This window comes from Aquarana catesbeiana, linkage group LG02, assembly GCF_042186555.1.
Source record: "Aquarana catesbeiana isolate 2022-GZ linkage group LG02, ASM4218655v1, whole genome shotgun sequence".
Taxonomy (NCBI): domain Eukaryota; kingdom Metazoa; phylum Chordata; class Amphibia; order Anura; family Ranidae; genus Aquarana; species Aquarana catesbeiana.
In genome coordinates, this window is record NC_133325.1 from 96,383,562 (window position 1) to 96,406,939 (window position 23,378).

The following is a 23,378-nucleotide window of genomic DNA, read 5'->3' on the forward strand; positions in this document are numbered from 1 at the left end:
GATCAAGGCAGGGATGCCCTTTGTCTCCCATGATCTTTGCCCTAGCCATGGAGCCATTAGCTACAACAGTAAGGCAAGATAGGGAAATAGTGGGTTTCCAGAGGGAGGATGGTGAGGAGCGGATCGCATTATATGCGGACGATGTCCTCATTTTCATGGGAGACACTGAGGGATCCCTGAGACAAGTAATGGATATATTCTCAAGGTTTGGGAAAATCTCGGGATTGTCCATAAACTGGGGAAAATCAGTTTTATTGCCATTAGACCCCGATAGTGTAGATACCCCCTCAAATAATAACAGGTTAGAAATAAATGCGTTAACAAAATATCTAGGTATTAAGATAACTAAGGACCCAGAGAGTTACCTAGATAATAATTTAACCCCCCTGTTAATGAAATTTAAAAGTAAGATAGAAATATGGAAGGGCCTCCCGTTATCAACAGCGGGGAGGTGTAATCTAATTAAAATGCTATGGCTCCCCCAATTACTGTATATAATGCAGAACTCGCCAATATGGATAAGCAGGAAATGGTTTGATAAAATAGAAACAATATTTAGAGACCTTATATGGAAAGGGGGTTCTCCTAGGATAAGATTGCAGACCCTACAACTCCCTTTGCGGGAAGGGGGGATGGCAGTACCGCACCCACGTAGTTATTTCTTGGCAGCCCAGCTGCAGCACTTGGGGAAAAATAGCAATGAGAGATTGATGATTACGGGAGCCCCCCATAGAACCGTGATAGAGACTTTGGAGGCGGACTCCTTTATACATAAAACCCCTACGGTCAAATTAATAAAAAAAGTTTGGAGATCCATCAAAGCGCTGTTGGGAATGAATGGTTGGATCAAACACACTCCTTTGTGGAATAATAAGAATTTACAAGAACTACAAGAAATAGGAACAATTAAAATATGGGAAAAAAGAGGAATAGAGAAATTAGCTCAGCTATATAATCAGTCTTCACTAAAACCCTTCTCCGCATTAAAAGAAGAATTCGACATACCAGATAGTTCATTATATAACTACATACAAGTTAAACATGCTCTAAAGACACAGTTTGGGGACCAGGGTCCCTCCTGGAATGAGTCCAGCGTGCTCCAGAAGCTGGGTGACCAAGAGGGACACTGTGGGTCTATAGCTGAAATATACCCACATATCTGTAAAAACAACATAGAGGCCCCGGGAAAACTTAAAAGTAGAGGTAAATGGGAGAGAGAGTTGGGCGTGTTTTCAGACGGGCAGTGGAGGGAGATACTAGCGGGGGGACATCGGGTGTCGGTTTCCCCCGCCCAAAAGATTTCACATCTAATGGTACTCCATAGGACGTATTACACCCCTAAAAGGTTATTCGAATTTGGGAGGAGAATGGATGCCAACTGCCCTAGATGTCAAGATGAGGGGGACTTGTTACATATGCTATGGAAATGTCCGAAATTATTCCGGTATTGGTCAGAGATTGTAGAAACCCTCAATAAGGTCTTCTCCCTAGAACTTAAAATGGACCCGAAATTATGTATCTTGGGAGTAGGGGAGAGAATGGATATAGGAATCTGCAAAACTACAATAGTTCAGAGATGTCTCTTTCAGGCAAGAAAGTTAATTGCTCAAAGATGGCAGGCAAGAACCCCCCCACGGAAAGATGAGTGGATTAAAACGGTGACTGAAACAATGTGGAAGGAAAAGGCAGTATATATAAAAAGGAGGAACCTAAAAGCATTTAAAAAACTTTGGAAACCCTGGCTGGAGGAAGTGGGATACCCGCTGTAGTGAAATATAGAGATAATGCCCTTACGAATGGGAATGTTAATACGTGTTAGAATGATGTGAATGGGGTGGGGCGGGAGGAGGGGGGGAGGGAGGGGGGGCTGAGGGGAGGGGTAAGGGAAAGGGATAAGGTTATAAAAAATAATAGAGCACTTTTGTCATCGGGTTTTTATGTACATCCAGGTGTGGTGTTTTGTTTCACTAGTAATATGATACTGTAAGAATACTGTATATTGGGATGTATTTTGTATGAATATAAATAAAGATGATTAAATTTAAAAAAAAAGACAACAAAGGGTCTTAAAAAGAGACACCGGTGTCTCCCACACTCAACCATACACATCTAACACTCCATACTATATGAATGAACGACTCAACAGAAAAGAGAGGACTCTGATTTAGGCAATATTTGATTAAAGAGTGGTTTGGATCCGTGACACGGACTCTGAATGGTAATTCAAAACATAACCTAAAAGGATCCTATTGCCAATGAAAGTTCATCAAAACCGTTCTGAGAAGAAGTTGTACATGTGTATAAACGGCATAATTCTTAGGATCTTCACTCGAGCATGATTTAAGGACGTGAGCTGCTTAAGCAAAAGACATTACTTTCAACCATCAAGGGAGACACAGGAGTGGAGTAATGAACATATGAGTATGGATCGTAGTGAGTTATAGGAGGGATAGCATTGGTCAAGGAAACAAAACGGATTATAATAGCAAAATTGCTTTCCCCTTGCGTGCACTAAGGGGAAACTAGTACAGCTCACCGTTAAGACGTCTTGTTCCAGATACTCGTTTATCCCTGAATTTAGAATTCACCAATACGTTCCTATTAATTCGTGGAGAAACCACTGGGAAGTTTAGGATAAGTAATGTTCCTCTTCAGAAGGATTCCTTCAGTTGGTTGTCCTTAAATAAGTGTCTTATTGGATATCTAATAAAATTGTTAGTCCCTATAACCAATGAATCCTTTTTGAAGAATACCTTTTCGGAAACTCTTTTTTCGTCTTTTGTATAGGATGTGCTATGTACGCCCTGTGTTCTTTGGTTAAGCTTTTTTGGATGTATGGAGCATGTCTAAGGTCCGAAACTGGTTAATAAGCACCAAGATATTAAAGTGATTGTTAACCCACTTTATAAACTACACACAAGCCCCTCTGTTATAAAGCCTCCTATGCTTCAGTGTATGCTCTTTGTAAAAAAAAAAGCCTATTTCTACCTGAATTCACAGCGCCGATTGGCAGTCACGTGAGGCTCCCTCTCCCGATCTGACAGCTGTAGCAGGAGGGGCCAGGAATCCCCCCTCCCCCCATCAGCCGGGGAGGAGGGGAGCCTCGAGGAGTCACGTGACCGCCGTTTGGCGCTGTGAATTCAGGTAGAAATAGGCATTTTTTTTTTTACAAAGAACATACACTGAAGCATAGAAGGCTTTATCACAGGGGGGATTGTGTGTATTGTCTAAGGCTGGGCTCAGACTAGTGCGAATTGGATGCGGATTTTGCCACATCCAATTCGCACATCAGGAGATTGTGACCATGGAGGTGGTTCACATATCTCCGCGGCGGCTCTGGTGCGATTTGCACAGGAGCCCTGGGCTTCTTTTGGTCTGTTTCAGGTCCGAATTCAGCCAAAAATTCTGTCTGAAATCGTACCTGAAATGGTTAACAAGGAAGGATGCACCGGACTCCTGCTGTGAGCCGCTGCGTGCTCATATGTGAACCCAGCCTCAAGGTATTCCAGCAGCAGGAGGGGGTGGGGTGGGATTGGTAAGAGCTAACAGGCAGGGAGGGGGGGTGGGATTGGTAATAGCTGACAGGCAGGGAGGGGAGGGGGGAGGAGGACACAGGAGACAGAGAGCAGGGCTGCAGCTGCTGTCACGTCAACTGACCACGGTGTCAGGGCTTGGCAGCCATGATATACCGTGGTCAGTTTGCAGAGGGGAGGGCATAAACTGGCAGGATCAGCCAGGATTTTTAGGTGTTACAGGGGGCCAAACATGCTTTAAAAGAAGCAGGGTCAATTTTTTTTTCTCTTTTGGTTAACAAACGCTTTAAATATTATCAGAAAACATATTACATATGTCAAATAAAGTAAGTACAAAAACATGACTACATTGAAGAATGGAGACTTGCCTAAATTAATTTACAATCTAAGTCCACACATAGACTAATGAGTACTGTTGTCCACACATGTACAATTTAAACATTCTCAGGCAGTTTTGATTGGCCAGTAGGTCCATGAACAGGTACATTTTGTTTGACAGGATGTTGTTCTTCATTTAAATCAAGTGGGGAAAAGGACAGAATTGGCATTGTGGCTAGATGCTGCCAGCTCCACTTATTTTAAGATGAAAGTTGTGGGTAAACACTAGATATAAAAGGAAATGTAGTGGTAGGTTGTGATAGGCAGGGTCAATTTATCATTAAACACCGTAGGTTTGTAAAGATAGATGCAAAAAGGCAGCTTTCCCCCATATGATCATTGGCTCTGCATGTATCCATATTATAAAAGTTTTAACAGACAGCATAAAAAAGTATATTTATGCATTGATACAATATTCCAAGATTCTAAGGAGGATCCTTGCACAGGGGTTCTTTAGGTGCCAAAGGTTGTGTGCCCATGGGGTTTCAGAGATAAAATGCTGGCCCTGCTGATAGGAGGGGATTACTAGTTATAAATGATTAGGATCAAAGGGAATGTGCAGACAGGGCAGCTAGGCAAGTGTGGATGGCATAATAAATATGGATTTATTTTTAATGTGTCAAATATCGAACCTAATTGTACATTAAATCCGTGGTAACCAATGTACACTCATTTTTAAAGTTCTCACTTAATTTCATTAAAATCTAAATAGGATATTGCACTTTGTACATAATCAGTAAGTGCTGTGGATGCCCCATCAGAAGATTAGTATTAAACTGACCCCAATAAGGATCGCTCCAATCAAAACACAAGAACATGAACTTGTGATTAAAATATCACAAGTGTCCTTGTCCTTAGTACAAAGTCTTGTAGTCCACTGTCCCAAGAACCAATAATTATGATGAGCATAAATTATACACAATAATAATGGCAGTCCATGCAAACATTTTGTAACATTTATGGATGGGGACACTATTAATGCAATTTAATAAACATAAACTGCTAGCACTGCAATGTTTATTAACACTTACCTTTTGTTATTATATGGTATGTTTTCCCAAATTTCAGGTGGCACATAATAAGGTGTCCCAACATATGTGCATGCATGAGCAATTGGACTGACCAAAAACAAAAAAACAAAAAAACAAAAAAGGGACAAATAAGATTTAGACAAGAGTACATTGAGAGAACTTGGTTTTATATTGTTTGTCCTTTCTTCTATAAAACTCTATATAGTCTACTTAATGCGCATTGTGTTCTTCTTCAGTGCCCACCACTTAGCTGTATATGCACAGCAAAAACTTCCTCTCCTTTTAGGCCCTCTTTGTCTACTTTAATTAAAATTTATCAACAGAAGAGAGGCATTACTGGGGCAATAGTGATTCAGTACAGCCCATTTTTTAAGCTCCGTCACACTGGAATACAGTCTATACTGTAAAGTTTGCCAATAGGCCAATTTCAGAAAAAGATCCCAGATTTTTCTGCCTTCATTTTAATCATTATACATTAGAGCCACCACTATCACCCTGTAAATTTTCATTACAAACACTAACACCTGCATCAGATTAAATCTGCTTGTTAGTATGTAGGTAAAGAGAGTAAATCATCACGCAGTGTTGCACAAGATGTTGGTTGTTCACAGTCGGCTGTGTCTAAAACATGGACCAAATACAAACAACATGGGAAGGCGGTTAAAGGCAAGCATACTGGTAGACCAAGGAAGACATCAAAGCGTCAAGACAGAAAACATAAAGCAATATGCCTTGAAAACAGAAAATGTACAACAAAACAAATGAGGAACAAATGGGAGGAAACTGGAGTCAACATCTGTGACCGAACTGTAAGAAACCGCCTAAAGGAAATGGGATTTACATACAGAAAAGCTAAAAGAAAGCCATCTCTAACACCTAAACACAAAAAAACAAGGTTACAATGGGCTAAGGAAAGGCAATCATGGACTGTGGATCATTGGATGAAAGTCATATTCAGTGATGAATCTCGAATCTGCATTGGGCAAGGTGATGATGCTGGAACTTTTGTTTGGTGCCGTTCCAATGAGATTTATGCAGACGACTGTCTGAAGAAAACATGCAAATTTCCACAGTCAATTATGATATGGGGCTGCATGTCAGGTAAAGGCACTGGGGAGATGGCTGTCATTAAATCTTCAATAAATGCACAGGTTTACATTGAAATTTGGACACTTTTCTTATCCCATCTATTGAAAGGATGTTTGGGGATGATGAAATCATTTATCAAGATGATAATGCATCTTGCCATAGAGCAAAAACTGTGAAAAAATTCCTTGAAGAAAGACACATAAAGTCAATGTCATGGCCTGCAAACAGTCCGGATCTCAATCCAATTGATAATCTGTGGTGGAAGTTAAAGAAAATGGTCCATGACAAGGCTCCAACCTGCAAAGATGATTTGGCAACAGCAATCAGAGAAGGCTGGAGCCAGATTGATGAAGAGTACTGTTTATCACTCATTAAGTCAATGCCTCAGAGACTGCAAGCAGTTATAAAAGCCAGAGGTGGTGCAACAAAGTACTAGTGATGTGTTGGAGTGTTATTTTGTTTGTTTTTTTCGTGATTCCATCATTTTTTTCCCTCAGAATTGAGTGATTCCATAATTTATTCCCTGTGCTTGTTCTATAAATCTAACTGTTACTGGCCACCACAATTATTTTTCTTGATTTCTTTTAGTGTTTCTTAAAGTCAGAAAGTTGGAATTTGAAATGCCTTTAGTTTTTGGCCATGTCTGTGATCTGCTTTTTTTCTACAACAATAAACAACTGAAGGAACATCCTCAGGGACTGGTGATTCCATCATTTTTTGCCAGGGGTTGTATATGCCTGACATAACCTCTGTGTTCTTTAATGCAATGCAAGTGACGTTACATTATGAACCCGATTTGGCACATACCTGCTGAGAATACGTGCTGATCCAAAATCTCCCAGCTTTATTGTTCTGGTTTGTGTTAGAAAAATATTCTGCATGGAAAAATAAGTGAAAAACAGTTGTCTACATTTGTCAGCTCCTTTGATGTGTAAATTAGTAAACTTAGCAAATATAAAAAACTAGCGTGTTCCAGGGATAGACTGGCCATCGGGACTACCGGGAGATTCCCGGTGGGCCGATGGCTCAGTGTGGCCAGTTTCACTTTTAGCCGCATCTGCGGTGCGTGGCGATCTACCCGTCAAGCGCCAACAGCTGGCGCCTGACGGGTAGATCGAGATTAGCCAGCATGCAGAGTAGCGCAGGGAGCTTCTGTAGTAGTAAGTTCTCTCTCTCGTGTCATCACGCTGTTCCCTGGCGGCCCCTCCTCTCTTCTTGTCAATACCAATTGGCTTGTAAGATCATCTGGTATAGACAAGAAGAGAGGAGGGGCCGCCAGGGAACAGTATGATGACACGAGAGAGGAAAAAAAATGTTTCTTTGTCTGCATTTCAGCATAATGATAGGTAGTTCCTGCGTCTCCAAATACTAGTATGATGCTTCGGAGTCAGCAAAGAAAAATAACAGTATTGATAGAAGTTTCCAGACATCTCAATTAAAGCATAGTGATAGGTACTTGGGAATACCAACCAGTATGCTGCCATTCCTCTTTGTTGAAATTTCTATGGCATATACTTACTTTGAGACATACCTGTATACTGTTCACAGAATGACAACAAAAGAATATTGAATGTTACAAATATACAGGTCTAAACTCCCTAGAAAAATGCCATAACAATACACCTTGTCCCTTGTGGAATTCCTAAAAAATAAAATTCTTCAGTTTCCAAACATCCACTCTGTATTTATGTGTCATCCTTATAGGCAGCCATCTTATCCCAGGAATGAGCAGATATTTCTCTGAAGGTTCAGCTGCTCCTTCAGCTCAGCATTTCACTAGGATGCCCTACCCCCAAAAATGCAGGAAAAGAAGTCCTGGACCTTTTTTGAAAATTGTACCGCATGAAATCAGCACCGTATGCGTGAAAATGCATGTGGTTTGCCAATGTGTGGGGGTGCCATTAAGGATTAAATGGCACCTCCACACATCTGCTAAACAGTAGTGTGTTTCTTTAACAGGCACACACTAGTGTGAACTTAGCTTTAGTGCCTTATTGTATCCACTTCAGAGCTGAGCCCATAGACCTGGATGCACACGCAGCGGCTGCATTAACACAATTGCATGCCAACGTTTAACATGCGGGCAAGAGAGGGTGCACAGATCTAAACACAGACACTCTGGCATTGATGTGTCATTCAGACTGCAGTTAAACTTTATAAAATTACCTAACCTTGAACACCGACTATGCATACGCTTAAAGCTAAATAGAAAAAAAAACGTTAGATGTTGTTCATCAAGTCTACATGAAGGATATAAGGAATTACTTCAAATTGGCATTAAATGTCATGTTCTCTCCATGCACTGATAATTGTTGCCAATATTCATCCTATATAGGCCTGGTCAGTTTGGCTCTGGGATCTCGGTTCAGATGACCAGTACATGTTACAGGACTCACCTTGGACTTAATATCTCTGTGTATCACCCGTTTCTCATGAATGTGTTGCACTGCCAGGCACATCTGTACAAACCACTGCAGAATCTGCAGGAGACACAAAACAAACATATATATATATATATGATAGTAAATATCAACAACGAGGAGAGAGAGAGAGAAGAGGGTTCTAAAGTACATAATCCAACTGTAAGTGCCCATTGTAAAAGACAATAGTCCTATTAAGATTTCTAGCCATACTAATTTGTATTGCTTGTGAAATTAAGACATGTTTTTGTTATATATATATATATATTAGGTGAGAATGCATTTAACAATGTCAGGGGCTGCAACATTTGGCCGAAGAAAGAATTGAAAATTACAGTATACATGTAGCGCACTACTCCCTTGGGAGCTGCTGGTAGTTCATTCCTTTCTGTTAGTGTGGTTCCGTTTTCCTCCCCTGCATGAATAACACATCAGCAGACAGTCCAGAACAGTTGAACATTAAACTTTATTCTTTTCCTTTAATACGCGATAGGAAAGAATGTGCAATATTTACAGTCTGTATCTTCAGGAAGTATGAGCTGCCTCTAAATCTTTGGTTCCTGTAAAAGTAGTTCTATCCTTTTCCCTTAATGAACCGACAGGTGCCTCTCTGAAAAACACCCTGGAATTCGGATTTTAGAAGTGCCAGGCCTCACCTGCCTATCTTGGCTCCTGCAATCCTCCCTGGTCAGTTCAGGAAAAGTCCGGGCTCATCCCGATCTACTGCATCCTCTTAGCAGTCGCTTCCTGCTCTGCATGTTCAGAACCATCCCAGCTGGTGACGTCTGCTCCATTGCTCCTGAAGATTCTTTAGGTGACTTTAGTGAATGAACCATCCAGCGCTGAGGTCTCTGAACCCTCAGGCCTTCAGGTTCAAGATCTTGTGCTATCCAGCACTAAGAGCATTACACCCCCAGGCCTTCAAGCCTGGACCCCTGAGGGTCACATTCTTGCTGCTTCTCTGGATCAAAATCCCATCTCCAACCCCCCAGGAAACATGTGACCTTGGTTTTTATAACAGTCCCGCCTCTGCCCAAGCGAAACAATGATTGGTTCAGAGCGGTCTCCAAAAACGACCTGCCAATCTGCTCCTTCAGTCCACCCACTTTCCAGAACATTTCAGGGAAAGTAATGGAAATGTGTAGTGTAGGTGGCCACAACCTCCTCTATTCTATCAAATCTCCCAACCAAATTAACCAACCAGCTTACATCAACAGGTTAAAACACTGGCAACTTTACCTGACACTATTCCTAACTGACTAATTTAGCACACACCTAAGTAGGTGGGCGCTACATACAGTTCTTAAAAAAATGGTTTAAAAGTAAACTAGTAGAACAGGGCCTAGAAAGGAGTCACAGTGAGTACCAGGATGGATAGCTGTCAGTGAAAAATTGATAGGTGGAGATGGAAAGGGGGAGGTCTTAACTACCAGGTTTTTAACAGATATTTCCAATCAAGTGGAGGATACAGAATCAATTGGAGGGTTAATTAGCAATCTAGTTTGATACCACTGGGTATATTGGAAACACTTCATTATAGGCGGTTGTGTACCAACAGGTAGGAGGCCTCTACCCAGTCCATGCGAAAAACATAAGATAGTTTAGCTATCAAAGAAATAGTGTGGGGTTCTGGATAGATCCACTTATGGAGGATGTTTTGTCCGTGCTGCAAGGGATATAATAGTGAGGAGTTGTGTGTAGCCGCTTGAAGATCCTAGTACCTGGGTCGTCAATTACGCCAAAAAGTGCACATTCAGGGGTCAGAGGTAGGTAGTTTACTAAATGTGTGGTGGTACAACGCACCACCGAGTGCCAAAAACACAACCCTGGGGCACGACCAGAAAGCATGAAGCAAATTTGCGTCTGGGTGACCACACTTTGGCAAGCAAGATGAGGAGCCTAGGGTCATAAGGTGAGAGCAATGCGGAAATATGTACGAATAGTGGACAAACCTAAGCATCATTTTGCGGTACATTGTAGCTCTGATCATGCCCCAAGACAAACACTATGTTTTTAGAAGAGTGTCAGTAGATAGGTGGGGGGAATCCTTGGTCTACTTGGTTAGACCAGTTGTTGTGGTGGTGTAACCAGCGATTGCCAAAGAAAATTATATAGGGCAGACACAGCTTTTTTACTGGGGTTAGGATATTCAAAGAGCGTATCCAATTAGTTCTCCCAGTCTCTTTGAGAGAATTTTTTTTTATAATGGGAGGTAATGTAGGATTTTGCTTTTAAAAAGAGAAACAGATTGTTGGATAAGTAGGGGAATTTCTCTAGTGCTACATTAAAAGGAAATAATTGCTAGTTAAGATATGTTTTTATTGCATATTATATGGTTATCTCCATCCCAGTAGTAAGCACTTTATCTTTTCACACACCAATAGAGAAAGTCACTAGTGAAAAGTTATTATGTATGGTGATGTCTATGTCCCAGTTATGTACAGTAGAAACGGGTTAAATATACATTAGGCTATTATAACAATGTCCCACACTCACAGTCTGTTCAGAAAAAAGTTTTCCCCTCTGATGTTTAATGGTTGCCAGCAGGTCACCTCCTTCACAATACTCCATCACTATGTACAGATGGCCATTCTCTGTCAAGAAAGAAAAACAGAGGTGGAAATAGTTTATTTTCTTCAAAATGCCTCTATAAAATAATTTTCTGTACACAACTGAAGTCAAAAAAGTGATATATCAGCAAACAGTTCAGAGTGTGACTAAACAAGCAGATGCAAGATTAGCTACGTTTTTTTTTTTTTCATTCTCCAGCAGTCTGTAATGATGCAACCCAACATCATTTTATAGTCGATCTTTGTACCCAGATATTTTACCTTCTCTGTCTACTTTGCATTCCACTGTGAAACTTCCATATTTCCCCATAACAGGATATTACCACCTTCATGCTTGAGCCTAGGTTCACATTGATGTGATTTGGCATGCGATTTGACACGTCAAATCACATGCCAAATTGGCAGCTATTGCCGGCAATGGCACCATCTGAATTGGTGGGGCACCACACTGATTCCCAAAAGTAGTTTCTATACTACTTTTGGCGACTTCGGAAGAGAATTCAATAGACATCTGTGCAGGAACCCACACAGATGTCTCTGAAATCGCCCCCCATTCCGCTGAACTCACACAATTTCAATCCCGCTGTCAGTGTGAACCTAGGCTTACTGTAGAAATTGTGTTATTTGAATGGTGTTAGGCCTGGTTTCTTAGCAGCTCTCTTCTCAGTGCTCAGGCTGCTCAACTGTCAGATGATTGTCAGCACTCATTGTTTCCCCAGTGGCTCACCTGGTTATCGTTACCTGCTTGCCAGTCCAGCCTACAGCCAGCCCCCTCTGGCTATTTAAACTGCCTTGTTCATTCCTTTCTTGCCTTCACCTTAGTGTCTCTGCTGAGTTCCTGTACATCAGTTGGGCAAGACTTTGCCCAACTGATGTCCCTTCTGGTTCCTGATCCTGATCTTTGGCTCCTGACTATGCTGATCCCTGGCTTCCCGATTACCGGCTCGTCTGATTACCCGTTTTGGCTTCCGAACCCTGGCTTATGTTTTGACTACGTTCCTCATCTGTACTATTTTTACAATTACATTAAAGGTGTGATTTTTACTGCATTTTCTGTCATTCTGATTCATGGTTCCTGACATTAGGCGAAGGCCATGAATTCAGAAGATGCAGGCAATCCACCTAGTTGTAATATTTTTTCCAGATTGGATGAGCAGGACCACCCGCATGGATCAGCTTGCCCTAATGTTACAGACGCTCCTGATTCATACTCACCTGGATCCTCCCACTCTGGCTGCTCCTGTACAACCAGTTTCGCAAGCCATCCCTGCTGCTCCTCTGGCCTCTGTGCAAGCACCCACCTCTAATATTACCTCTGTAAGAGGTATGTCTGGTTTCTGCTCTGCTTCCCCAGCATTTTGGGGGCAATCCAGTTCAATGCAGAGGGTTTCTCAACCAGGTTGGAATATAAGATGCTACCCCAGGCGTTCCCTACAGACAGAAGCAGAGTAGGCTTCATTAATTCTTTGCTTTCTGATAGAACCTTGGCTTGGGCAAACCCTCTATGGGAGATGCAAAAATCTGTTGTCCGGAATTACCCTGAGTTTGTAGCCTTCTTAAAAGGATATTTGACGTTCCCGCTCGCTCCACTTCTGCTGCCAGAGGCCTCATGTCCATCAGAGTATGAGAACTGTTGCCGATTATGCCATTGAGTTCCATACTCTGGCAGCAGAGGTTGGTTGGAAGAATGAGGCCCTCATGGCTGCTTTTTCTCATGGTCTCTTGGATAACATTAGTTAGTGCCAATTTTGGGAAAAAGCTATATTTTTCACTTTTTGCTATAATAAATACCCCCCGAAAAATATATAAAAAAAACTAATTTCTTCCTCAGTTTAGGCCGATATACATTCTACTACATATTTTTGGTAAAAAATAAATAAAAAATAAGCGTATATTGATTGGTTTGTGCAAACGTTATAGCGTCTAGAAAATAGGGGATAGATTTGTGACATTTTTATAAATTTTATTTTTCCTACTAATGGCGGTGATCTGCGATTTTTATCGGGACTGCGACATTGTGGCGGACAGATCAGACACTCTTGACACTATTTTGGGACCACTGACATTTATACAGCGATCAGAGCTAAAAATAGTCACTGATTACTGTATAAACGTCACTGGCAGGTAAGGGGTTAAACACTAGGGGGAGATCAAGGGGTTAACTGTGTTCCTTGAGTGTGTTCTAACTGTAGGGGGGGATGGGCTACCTAGGACATTACAGAGATCACTGCTCCCGATGACAGGGAGCAGTAGATCTGTCATGTCACTAGGCAGAACAGGGAAATGCCTTGTTTACAACACTGCTGTTGCTACACTGGAATTACAAGTAGTGTTGTCAGCTCTGTCTGGTTCTCTTCTGATGGGCTACACCTCCTTCTCTACTCATGTCCTGGTTCTCCTGTAGTGCAGCAGGGGAGAATTTAGGCAGGGCTGACAACACTGCTTAAGATTTTAGTGCAGCAGGGGCAGCATATTTGGCCCAAACAGAAGGTTGGGAGCTCCCTGGAATTCTGGCAGGTCAACATATATTTTCTATACTTGCAGGGTTGTTAAAGGGACGCAGCACGGGGGAAATATACTGTATTGCATAGGTGTACTGAATGTTTTTTTTTTTTGCTCACACACTTAAGGTGGAAGTAAACCCTCCTATCGTTTTCAGCCAAGGAAGCTGCCATCTTGGCCTCTGTTTGATCTACAACTACCATGATACCAAATGTGATCAGCTATGACACCAGCCATTGGATGGTTTGACAGTTTTGTTAAGAGCACAACCAATGGGAGTGTTACATTCCCGGCATGTGCCGAAAATGTAACTGTTTTTTAAAAATATTAAATGGATGGGTTTACCTCCGCTTTAAAAGGTGACATTGCATGTGTAAGTGCAGTTTTGGTAGAATGAGACAAACTATCATGATTATAGGGAAAATGGAAGAATAGTAATAGATGGCAAGAATACAAAGGTTATTTATTATATGCTATACCTTCAAATGACTCTTTGAATTTCACAATATTGGGGTGCTTCATCTTTGCCAGAAGAATGGCTTCTTGTCTGGAATCCTGACTTGCCCCTGATGACTGAGAACATAAATTTTGAAATTCTTTAACTTTAGTGCTGAACTCTGGTACATAACCATAAAATAAAAATGCTTATCATGTCTTGTAACAGTGATAAAAGACAAATGACATTAGTTTCACTTTTATTTACTTTACCTGATCTACAACGTAATTGTAAATGTCAAATTTAAAATCCTAGGATTTCATAACTCATTCATTCATTGCATCTAACAAAAATTCTGCTACTAAAAGTTGGTATCACTACCACAGTAGTGTCATACTTGACAAATCTCATTTACATTATTCAATATATTTTACATGAAGGAATATAAAAGAAAAAACACAGAAAAACGGATGTTCTGCTCATGGCAACCATTCAGATTGTGCAGAGCTTTAGGCACAAAGGGGTTGATTTACTAAAACTGGAGAGTGTAAAACCTGGTGCAGCTCTGCATAGAAACCAATCAGCTTCCAGTTTTTTTGTCAACGCTGAAAGTGCAACTAAAGGCAAAACTTTTTTTTTTTAGTTTTTGAATAGAGTGGAGAAGGATTAAAACACCTGTCAGTTTTTATTGCTTTCTCTGCCACTGTTAACAATTTGTCGACCAGCTCACGCCGATATACGTCGGCAGAATGGCACGGGTGCGCAAAACGATGTACCCGTACGTCACTCCGTCATCGGCGGCTAGCGGGTGTGTACACGCCACCGAAGTGGGAGCATGCCCGCAGGTCCCGCAGACTCGATGTCCGCCAGTGGCCCGCGATCGAGGCACGGAGAGGCAGAATGGGGAGATGCCTATGTAAACAAGGCATTTCCCTGTTCCGCTTAGCAACATGACAGGGATCTACTGCTCCCAGCGATCGAGAGCAGTGATATCTGTCATGTTCTAGTGAGCCCATCCCCCCTACAGTTAGAACACACTGAGGGAACACACTTAACCCCTTGATCGCCCCCCCCCTAGTGTTTGACCCCTTCCCTGACATTTACACAGTAATCAGTGCATTTTTATAGCACCGATTGCTGTATAAATGACAATGGTCCCAAAATAGTGTCAAAAATGTCCGATATGTCCGCCACAATGTCGCAGTCATGATAAAAATAGCAGATCGTCGCCATTACTAACAAAACAAAATTTATAATAAAAAAATGCCATAAATCTATCCCCTATTTTGTAGACGCGATAACTTTTGCGCAAACCAATCAATTTAGGCTTATTGCAATTTTTTTTTTTACCATGTAGAAGAATACATATCGGCATAAACTGAGGAAGAAATTCGTTTTTTAAAATATTTTTTGGGGATATTTATTATAGCAAAAAGTAAAAAAATATTGCTTTTTGTTCAAAATTGTCGCTCTTTTTTTGTTTATAGCACAAAAAATAAAAACCGCAGAGGTGATCAAATACCACCAAAAGAAAGCTCCATTTGTGGGGGAAAAAAGGACGTCAATTGTTTGTACAACATCGCACGACCGCGCAATCGTCAGTTAAAGCGACGCAGTGCCGTATCACAAAAAAAGGGCTTGGTCAGGAAAGGGGTTAATCCTTCCGGGGCTGAAGTGGTTAAGGGGATTCACCTTCTCTTAATTGTCCTGTTTACCATTCTTATTGAAAATGAAATTAAAGAAAAGTAATACTGGGGAAATCTTCCAATGATGGGATACTAGTGACCTGGGGGTCCCCAAGGGATTCCCCCTAGTTTGGAGGGATTTCCTCTCACTTCCTGTCTTGGCTATGGGACAGGAAGTAAAAGGGAAATCCCCCCAATGGGACACAGGTGGCAAAAATAAAGTAAACTGACAGGGGTTAAGACCCTCCCTTACTCTATCCAAAGTGAAAAAAAGTTTTGCACATAGTTCTACTTTAATTGAACACTCTGATGTTAGAGGCTGATTGACTACCTGAGATTGTGCGCTCTCCAGTTTTAGTAAATCAACCCCAAACTGTTATATACCCTAAGACACCCCATCAACCCTCCCCACCCACACTTCTTATCTTCTCCTCCTTCCCCTGAGATCCCACTCTAATCTGCTAACCCCATTTGAGCAGCTATGTGCTGATTCTGACCCCATCTGTCACTCTTTGCAAATCTTGCATGGCCGCCTTTTCTCCCCACAACAAGGAAATATAGCATCCTTCCTGTGGGAAGAGGATTTACAACAATCCTTCATTGAAGATCAGTGTCAGAAAATACTGCACATCTCCTTTAAATCCCTGATATGTTCCAAATATCACGAGACCAAATATAAACAATTTTCAAGATGGTACAGGACTCCTGCTGTACTTCACATATTTTACCGTAACATAGACATGCTACTGGAGATGTAACTTAGAAAAGACATACTTATACATATGTTTTGGGTCCTGCCCAAAATGGCTGCCCCTCGTGAAAACGTTTAGAACTACAGTATATCTCAAAAATTTATGGATTATGTACTTCTGGAAGACCCATCTCTTTGTCTCTTGCACAATTCCAACATCCTTTCGAGAACTTATTGGCAGTTGTTCCTTTGCCACCTTTTTTATACAGGGAAAGCTTGCATCCCACTGAAAAAGGAAGAATCTGTCACCTCCATACACCTATGTCTAAACAAAGTGTAAAAAAAATCAGGAAGCATGAAATTAACCTTAAAACTTGGTTCTATTGGGTAGACATCTCCTTCTCAGAAGAGGAGAAGGCAAGGCTGTGGATAAGGGGAACCACCAGTCCTCCTTTACATTGCCCAGGCCAGCAGGGGGGCCCAGGCAGCAGGGTTACCTGGATGTGGGCAGGAAGGGTGATCAGCATGGCAGGGGGGCAATTACTGGAACCACTGTATGGATCTCTTTTCAGCAGTTGAAAGCTAGCTCTTTCTTCTCTCCCTCCCACCAGCTTTCAGCTGCTGCAGAGAGAGCCATACAGGGATCTGTTCCAGTAATTGCCTTCTCTGCCGCAACAATCACACTCCTTGTGAACCATACATTCCTTCCTGCTGTCCAGGCCCCCTGTGTTCCCCCTCACCCCTGTGGTGCTGCTGGCCTCCCTCCTCTACTTCCTGCCGGCAGCTGTAAGCACACAATAGGATATTTTAGGATGGAGAGTAGAGGAAGGGTAAATGTCATATTTAACCAGCCTCTTCCTTTCCTGAATGAACACACAGTGATTGGTACTGATCACTCACTATGTTCATTCATAACTGAAGCATAGTAAATCATGCTTACATGGGTGGGGAGGCCCTGTCAGGTTGGCTGTAAGGGGCCCTGTGGTTTCTAACAACAGCCCTGGGGGAAGGCCCTGTTAGGAACATCCTGTTCATAAAGCTTTCGTTAGCTGACTTTTGTAGTTTGTTAAAGCACTGTGTATCAGAAAAAAAAAAAAAAAAGTCTTCCATTTTTTTCCCCATAAAATCTTGTATTCAATTTTTTCCATCCTTTTTGATTCTCAATTGCTTTCTGTCATCCAGAATTGGCTGCACATCGTTGCCCTGGGCGGCTTTGCTGATAATGACAGTGAATCATGCATGTGCAACGTATGTGGACAGGGATACTTGTAGGCTCTGTACCTTTGAAATTACATTACCGTGTTGACGCTTAAATTAAATTTTAGCATTTAGATTTAGATATGATTTTTATAGTGAGGATTATTGGAATAAAAATAGCTCCTTTTCAGTGATACAGTAGAGGTTGGTCTATACGTGAAGATTCAGGACCATCTTCAATTGCAGTAGAAGGAAAAAATTCTAGTTGACTTGAACGCCATATGCTAGTTATTGTATTCAATTATTAAAAATGCATTGCTAATTAACTAGAAGTCCAGTTTAACATCTTTCTTACCTTTGGAAGTCGTACTTCTTTCATGACGTAGTTGTGATTAGTGTTTTGGTGGCAAACTAAAATTGCTCTTCCGAATGATCCCTCTCCAATAACATTGAGAATCTTGTAGTGCTCCATTATTACTGTCAGGAAAGAAAGTATGTTATATTATCCTTCAAATTTTCAGATTCACTGTGCTTTGCATCTACTGTGTCCCAACATTCATAAGTGGTCTGGCTATAAATTATATGAAGAAGCTACTTCTCTCTAGCACATAATGGACACCAAACATGGCCTTGTGCAAGGACGTGTTTAAGGCAGGGATAATGGGGCAGCTATCCCAGTTTAAATTCCCTTGTTCCTTGAAGTTTTAGGCCTGTGCTGTGTCCTGAATCCCAGCATTGCCACTGATCCTAGGATCCCTATAAGTAATGCTGTGCACTAACCTCTTGCAACAAATCATTGAGCGGTAAGGATATGCAGTAACCTCTAGTAACCAATCAGTGAGCAGTAATAATGTGCAGTAACCTCTCGCAACTAATTAGTGAATGGTAAGGATGTCCAGTAACTTCTAGCAGGGATAGCAGACACGCGCCCGCTGCACTGCGGGGGAACCGATCCGCGTGGCCGGCCACGAGAGCCAGACACAGGGACGTGTGTGTGTGTAAACACACAAATCCCTGTTCTGTGAGGAGAGGAGAGACAGATTGTGTGTTCCTACTAGCTAGGAACAACGATCTGTCTCCTCCTCTAGTCAGTTCCTTCCCCCTACAGTTAGAACACACACTGAGGGAACACATTTAACCCCTTGATCGCCCCCTAGTGTGAACCCCTTCACTGCCAATTACATTTACACAGTAATCAGTGCATTTTTATAGCTCTGATCCCTGTATAAATGTCAATGGTCCCAAAAATGTGTCAAAAGTGTCCGATCTGTCCGCCACAATGTTGTAGTCCCGAAAAAAAAAAAAAAAAAATCGCAGATCACCGATCACCGCAGATTACTAGTTAAAAAAAAAATATATATAAAAATGCCATGAATCTTTTCCATAGTTTGTAGACGCTATAACTTTTGCGCAAACCAAACTATATACGCTTATTGCGATTTTTATTACCAAAAATATGTAGAATATATGTTGGCCAAAACTGATGAAGAAATTTGATTTTTAAAAACATTTTTGGGGATATTTATTATAGCAAAAAGTAAAAAAAAAATATTGTTGTTTTTTTTTTTAAATTGTCGTTCTTTTTTTGTTTATAGTGCAAAAAATAAAAACTACAAGGAGGTGATCAAATACCACCAAAAGAAATTTTTATTTGTGGGGAAAAAAAGGACGTAAATTTTGTTTGGGTACCGTGTCGCACAACCGCACAATTGTCAGTTAAAGCGACTCAGTGCCGTATAACAAAAAATGGACTGGTCATTAAGCAGGCAAATCTACAATGACGACTACAGGTATTCATTATTATAGAGTTTACAAAACTCCTCCTGACAATACCTTTTGGCACCCTTTCACATGGGCACCAGCAAAGCAGGGGGTCCTGGATTGATTTTCTGCTATGTTGGATCAGAACAAAAATGGATGTCATACATGTGGTTTACCAGTCCACTCCAATTTTACCTCCATCTGGTCAGGTCAATAACAGCAGACCTGGACACAAACTTATTGTATTTGGTCTGACAAACCTGAATGGACCTGGATATGGATGGATAAGGACAAATGGTATAGCAATTGGAGAGGTTAAAGTATATCTAAAGCCAAAACTTTTTTCTGGATAGAGGTGTGTTAACCACTTTAAGACCGGGCCTATTTTTCAAACTTGTTCTTTACAAGTTAAAATCATTTTTTTTTGCTAGAAAATTACTTAGAACCCCAAACATTATACATATTTTTTTCTAACACCCTAGAGAATAAAATGGCGGTAGTTGCAATACTTTCTTTTACACCGTATTTGCGCAGCGGTCTTACAAGTACACTTTTTTTGGAAAAAATACACTTTTTTGAATGAAAAAAATAAGACAACAGTAAAGTTAGCCCAATTTTTCTTTTTAATAATGTGAAAGATGATGTTACACCGAATAAATTGTTTGAATTATTGCTCTCACTATAACGATCACGGTGACACCGTTTATTTGTTTTCTTTTTTAATGCACAATAAAAAAAATTGTGTAGACTGTAGAATAATACTTGGCTATGTGTTTTACTTCAAATGACAGTTTGGGAGTAGGCAGTTACAATTAAAAAAAATACAATGTAAAATTAACAAGGGACACCAACATAGTTGTATCTTTGATCTTAAAAACTACGGGATAATGGTGTTGTGGTAACTTGCACAAAAAAATAAAAATATTATTCTTGATATCACTAGAAAAAAAAGCCTTTGAAAATCAGTTAACAACTCCATCAGTATCACCAGCAAAGCAGCTTCATTATTATCCCATTAAAGAAGAAGAGAATTGTGCGCTGCATTTAGAGATTTCATAATTTGCCGCGTCATAAATGTTAATTCTCCATTACGAACGCTAGTTTACAAGACCGACCGCTTCTGGCTCGTCCTTGCTTCCGAGCATGCGTGTTTGTACTTTGGACTTTTGTCTGATGGACTTGTGTACACACGATCGGAAAAATCCGACACAGACATTTTTAAAACCTGCCATCCAACATTTGTCCGTGGAAAATCCGACAACAATTGTCCGATGGAGCGTACACATGGTCAGATTTTGCCTGTCATCACACAATTCCCATCGGAAAATCCGATCGTGTGTGCGAGACTTAACATTGTTCCAAGTGTAAATTCTCTTGAATCTTTTCCTTTAGCCCAGGTTCACACTGACAGAGGGAATGAAAGCTGAACTCGCACAATTTCATACCAGCATGTCAGTCCTGATTTCGGAGGGAGGTGCGATTTTAGAGACATCATTGCGGGCTGCTGCACAGATGTCTATGGAAATCGCACCCCAAAGTCACCAAAAGTAGTGCAGAAACTACTTTTGGGAATCAATGCAGCATCGCACCCATTCGAGCCTGGCCATTGACGGCAATTGCTGCTGATTTGGCATGCGATTTGACATGCCGAATTGCTCCAACGTGGACCTAGGTTCACTATCAAGAGTCTGACGCTTTAAACATACATAGCTGTAAAATATACAAACCATTTCGTCACTAAGCTTTCTCTAATAACTCTCTTTCATACACAGCATTTCCCTGATACAGTATTTGTTATCATAGCGATGCCCAGCAGTTTCTTTGCTCCAGGCTGATATTTATAAATTGCTGCTGCTTTGCTGGTAACAATGCTTGCATTCAGTGCTATCAACTGCCTAGCATTATATAATGCACAATGGATTAATGAGCTCAGCAGATCATACCGTTAAGTGGTCAAAGCCTGTCAGCTGTGGTGTCCAGCGCAGTGTCATGCAGATGGCTGTGTTGTGTTGCTACAGAGTGCAGTGTATGGATCTATCATTGTGTGTACAGTAATCCATTCATCAGACACAGTGGTGTGTTCCTGGGTGTGCTCACTAACCGCTCTCTCTTCCTGTGTGTCCTCCCAGCCACTCCTACAGACAGACTATGTCAGCTGCAAATTGTTCATGGTGAAATCATGGCATTTACCCAGAAGGCCCTTGTCCTTTGCATAGTTTTCATTCAAATCTAATGCGAGCTAACCAAGTGTCCCCATTGTCACCCCCTACAGCCGATCCCTCCTTTCCTTTCTGTATGGTCTTCCATTGTTTACAGCTTTCATTGAATTAGCACAATAAAATGTACAGAACTTTTCTGCTGGCTTTCTCTGTTTATTTTTCAGGTCCCCGGACCACCTCACATCCTGGTCACTGATAAGAAGGCACAGAAGACAGCTATTGACAGAAGTTAACCACTTCAGCCCAGAAGGATTTGCCCCCTTAATGACCAGGCCATTTTTTGCGATATGGCACTGTGTTGTTTTAACTGACATTTGCGCGGTCGTGCGACGCTGCACCCAAACAAAATTGACGTACTTCTTTACCCACAAATAGAGCTTTCTTTTGGTGGTATTTGATCACCTCTGCGGTTTTAATTTTTTGCGCTATAGACAAAAAAAGAGCGACAATTTTGAAAAAAAAAACATTTTTTTTTTTTTTTTACTTTCTGCTATAATACATATCCAAAAAATATATAAAAAAAACACATTTATTCATCAGTTTAGGCCAATATATATTATTATATATGACTACATATTTTTGGTAAAAAAAAAAAAATCGCAATAGGTGTATATTGATTGGTTTGCGCAAAAGTTGTCGCGCCTACAAACTACAGGATAGATTTAGGGACTTCTTACATAGTTAGTAAGGTTGAATAAAGACACCAGTCCATCCTGAGTGAGCACCCACATTGCGTCCCATCAAGATGCCCATCCACTATATTATTATTTTTTATCTACGTAGCGCTCCACACACACCCACCCCGGTCCCCACCCCCAAGGGGGTCTGCAATCCAAGGTTCCCAACTCACACCCATACACCAGGGCCAATTTTTGGACAGAAGCCAATAAACCTACCAGCATGTCTTTGGAGTGTGGGAGGAAACCGGAGTACCCGGAGGCACAGGGAGAACATGCAAACTCCAGGCAGGTAGTGTCGTAGTTGGGATTCAAACCAGCGACCCTATTGCTACGAGGCGAGAGTGCTATCCACTACACCACTGTGCTACCCACTTCTATTTTTTTTAATTGTTTTTACTGGTAATGGCGGCGATCTGCAATTTTTAGCTGGACTGTGACATTGCGGCGGACAAATATGCACTGATCAATGTAAAAATGACACTGGCAGGGAAGGGGTTAACACTAGGGGGCGATCAAGGGGTTAAGTGTGTTCCCTCAGTGTGTTCTAACTGAAGGGGGGATGGGCTCACTGAGACAACACAGAGATCACTGTTCCTGATCACTGGGAACAGAAGATCTCTGACATGTCATTAGGCAGAACGGGGAATCACCTTTATATAGGCAGTTCAGCGTTCTGCCTCTGTACACAGCAATCGCGGGTCGCCGGTGCACATCAAGTCTGTGGGATCTGCAGGCACGCCCGCTATCCCCCTTGCACAGACCGACGTACAGGTACGTCAGTTCCCGCAGGAGAGCTGACCTGCTGCAGTAAATGTACGTGAGCAGGTTGGCAAGTGGTTAATCACTGCTTTGATCCTGGGCAGTTTATAAAAAAATGTAAATAAATAATGCTTAGAAACGAAATTTGAAAGCCAAGCAAGCAACCAATGGGGACGAAGTGTTTTCCTTTATAGGTGCCAACATCTGTGGTCTGTTACAACAGTCTGAATCTTCAATCAAACTGTCATCTCCCCTCCCTTTGTTACGGCCCAACTTTATTGGGGTAATGTCGCCCCACAGGTGTGGGTGGACACAGTTTATGGTTACAGTTACTTGGTGCTCGAGTCCTAAAATACTGAGTGGGGAAATTTTGGCCCGCAGGTGTGGGTGGACAGTGTTTATGGTGGTACCTGGTGGTTAAGGATGG

At 41.4% G+C, this 23,378-nt stretch overlaps 1 protein-coding gene across 2 annotated transcripts in view; it reads right to left on the reverse strand.

Moving 5' to 3' along the window:
- The window catches only part of LOC141127078 (serine/threonine-protein kinase Nek3-like), a 51,379-nt gene extending 29,929 nt beyond the window's left edge, over positions 1 to 21,450 (reverse strand). The window contains exons 1-7 of one of the 2 annotated variants that reach the window (XM_073613253.1): positions 21,237 to 21,450; positions 17,888 to 18,009; positions 14,003 to 14,096; positions 10,948 to 11,045; positions 8,428 to 8,511; positions 6,839 to 6,906; positions 4,943 to 5,029 (exon numbers count right to left, since the gene is read on the reverse strand). In XM_073613253.1, the coding sequence (XP_073469354.1) occupies positions 4,943 to 5,029; positions 6,839 to 6,906; positions 8,428 to 8,511; positions 10,948 to 11,045; positions 14,003 to 14,096; positions 17,888 to 18,004 (548 nt within the window). In that variant the 5' untranslated portion in view covers positions 18,005 to 18,009; positions 21,237 to 21,450. Of the gene's footprint in view, positions 1 to 4,942; positions 5,030 to 6,838; positions 6,907 to 8,427; positions 8,512 to 10,947; positions 11,046 to 14,002; positions 14,097 to 17,887; positions 18,010 to 21,236 lie in introns of those variants that run through there. The other variant, XM_073613254.1, reaches the window with a different exon arrangement.
- Between the last annotated feature and the right edge of the window lie 1,928 nt (positions 21,451 to 23,378).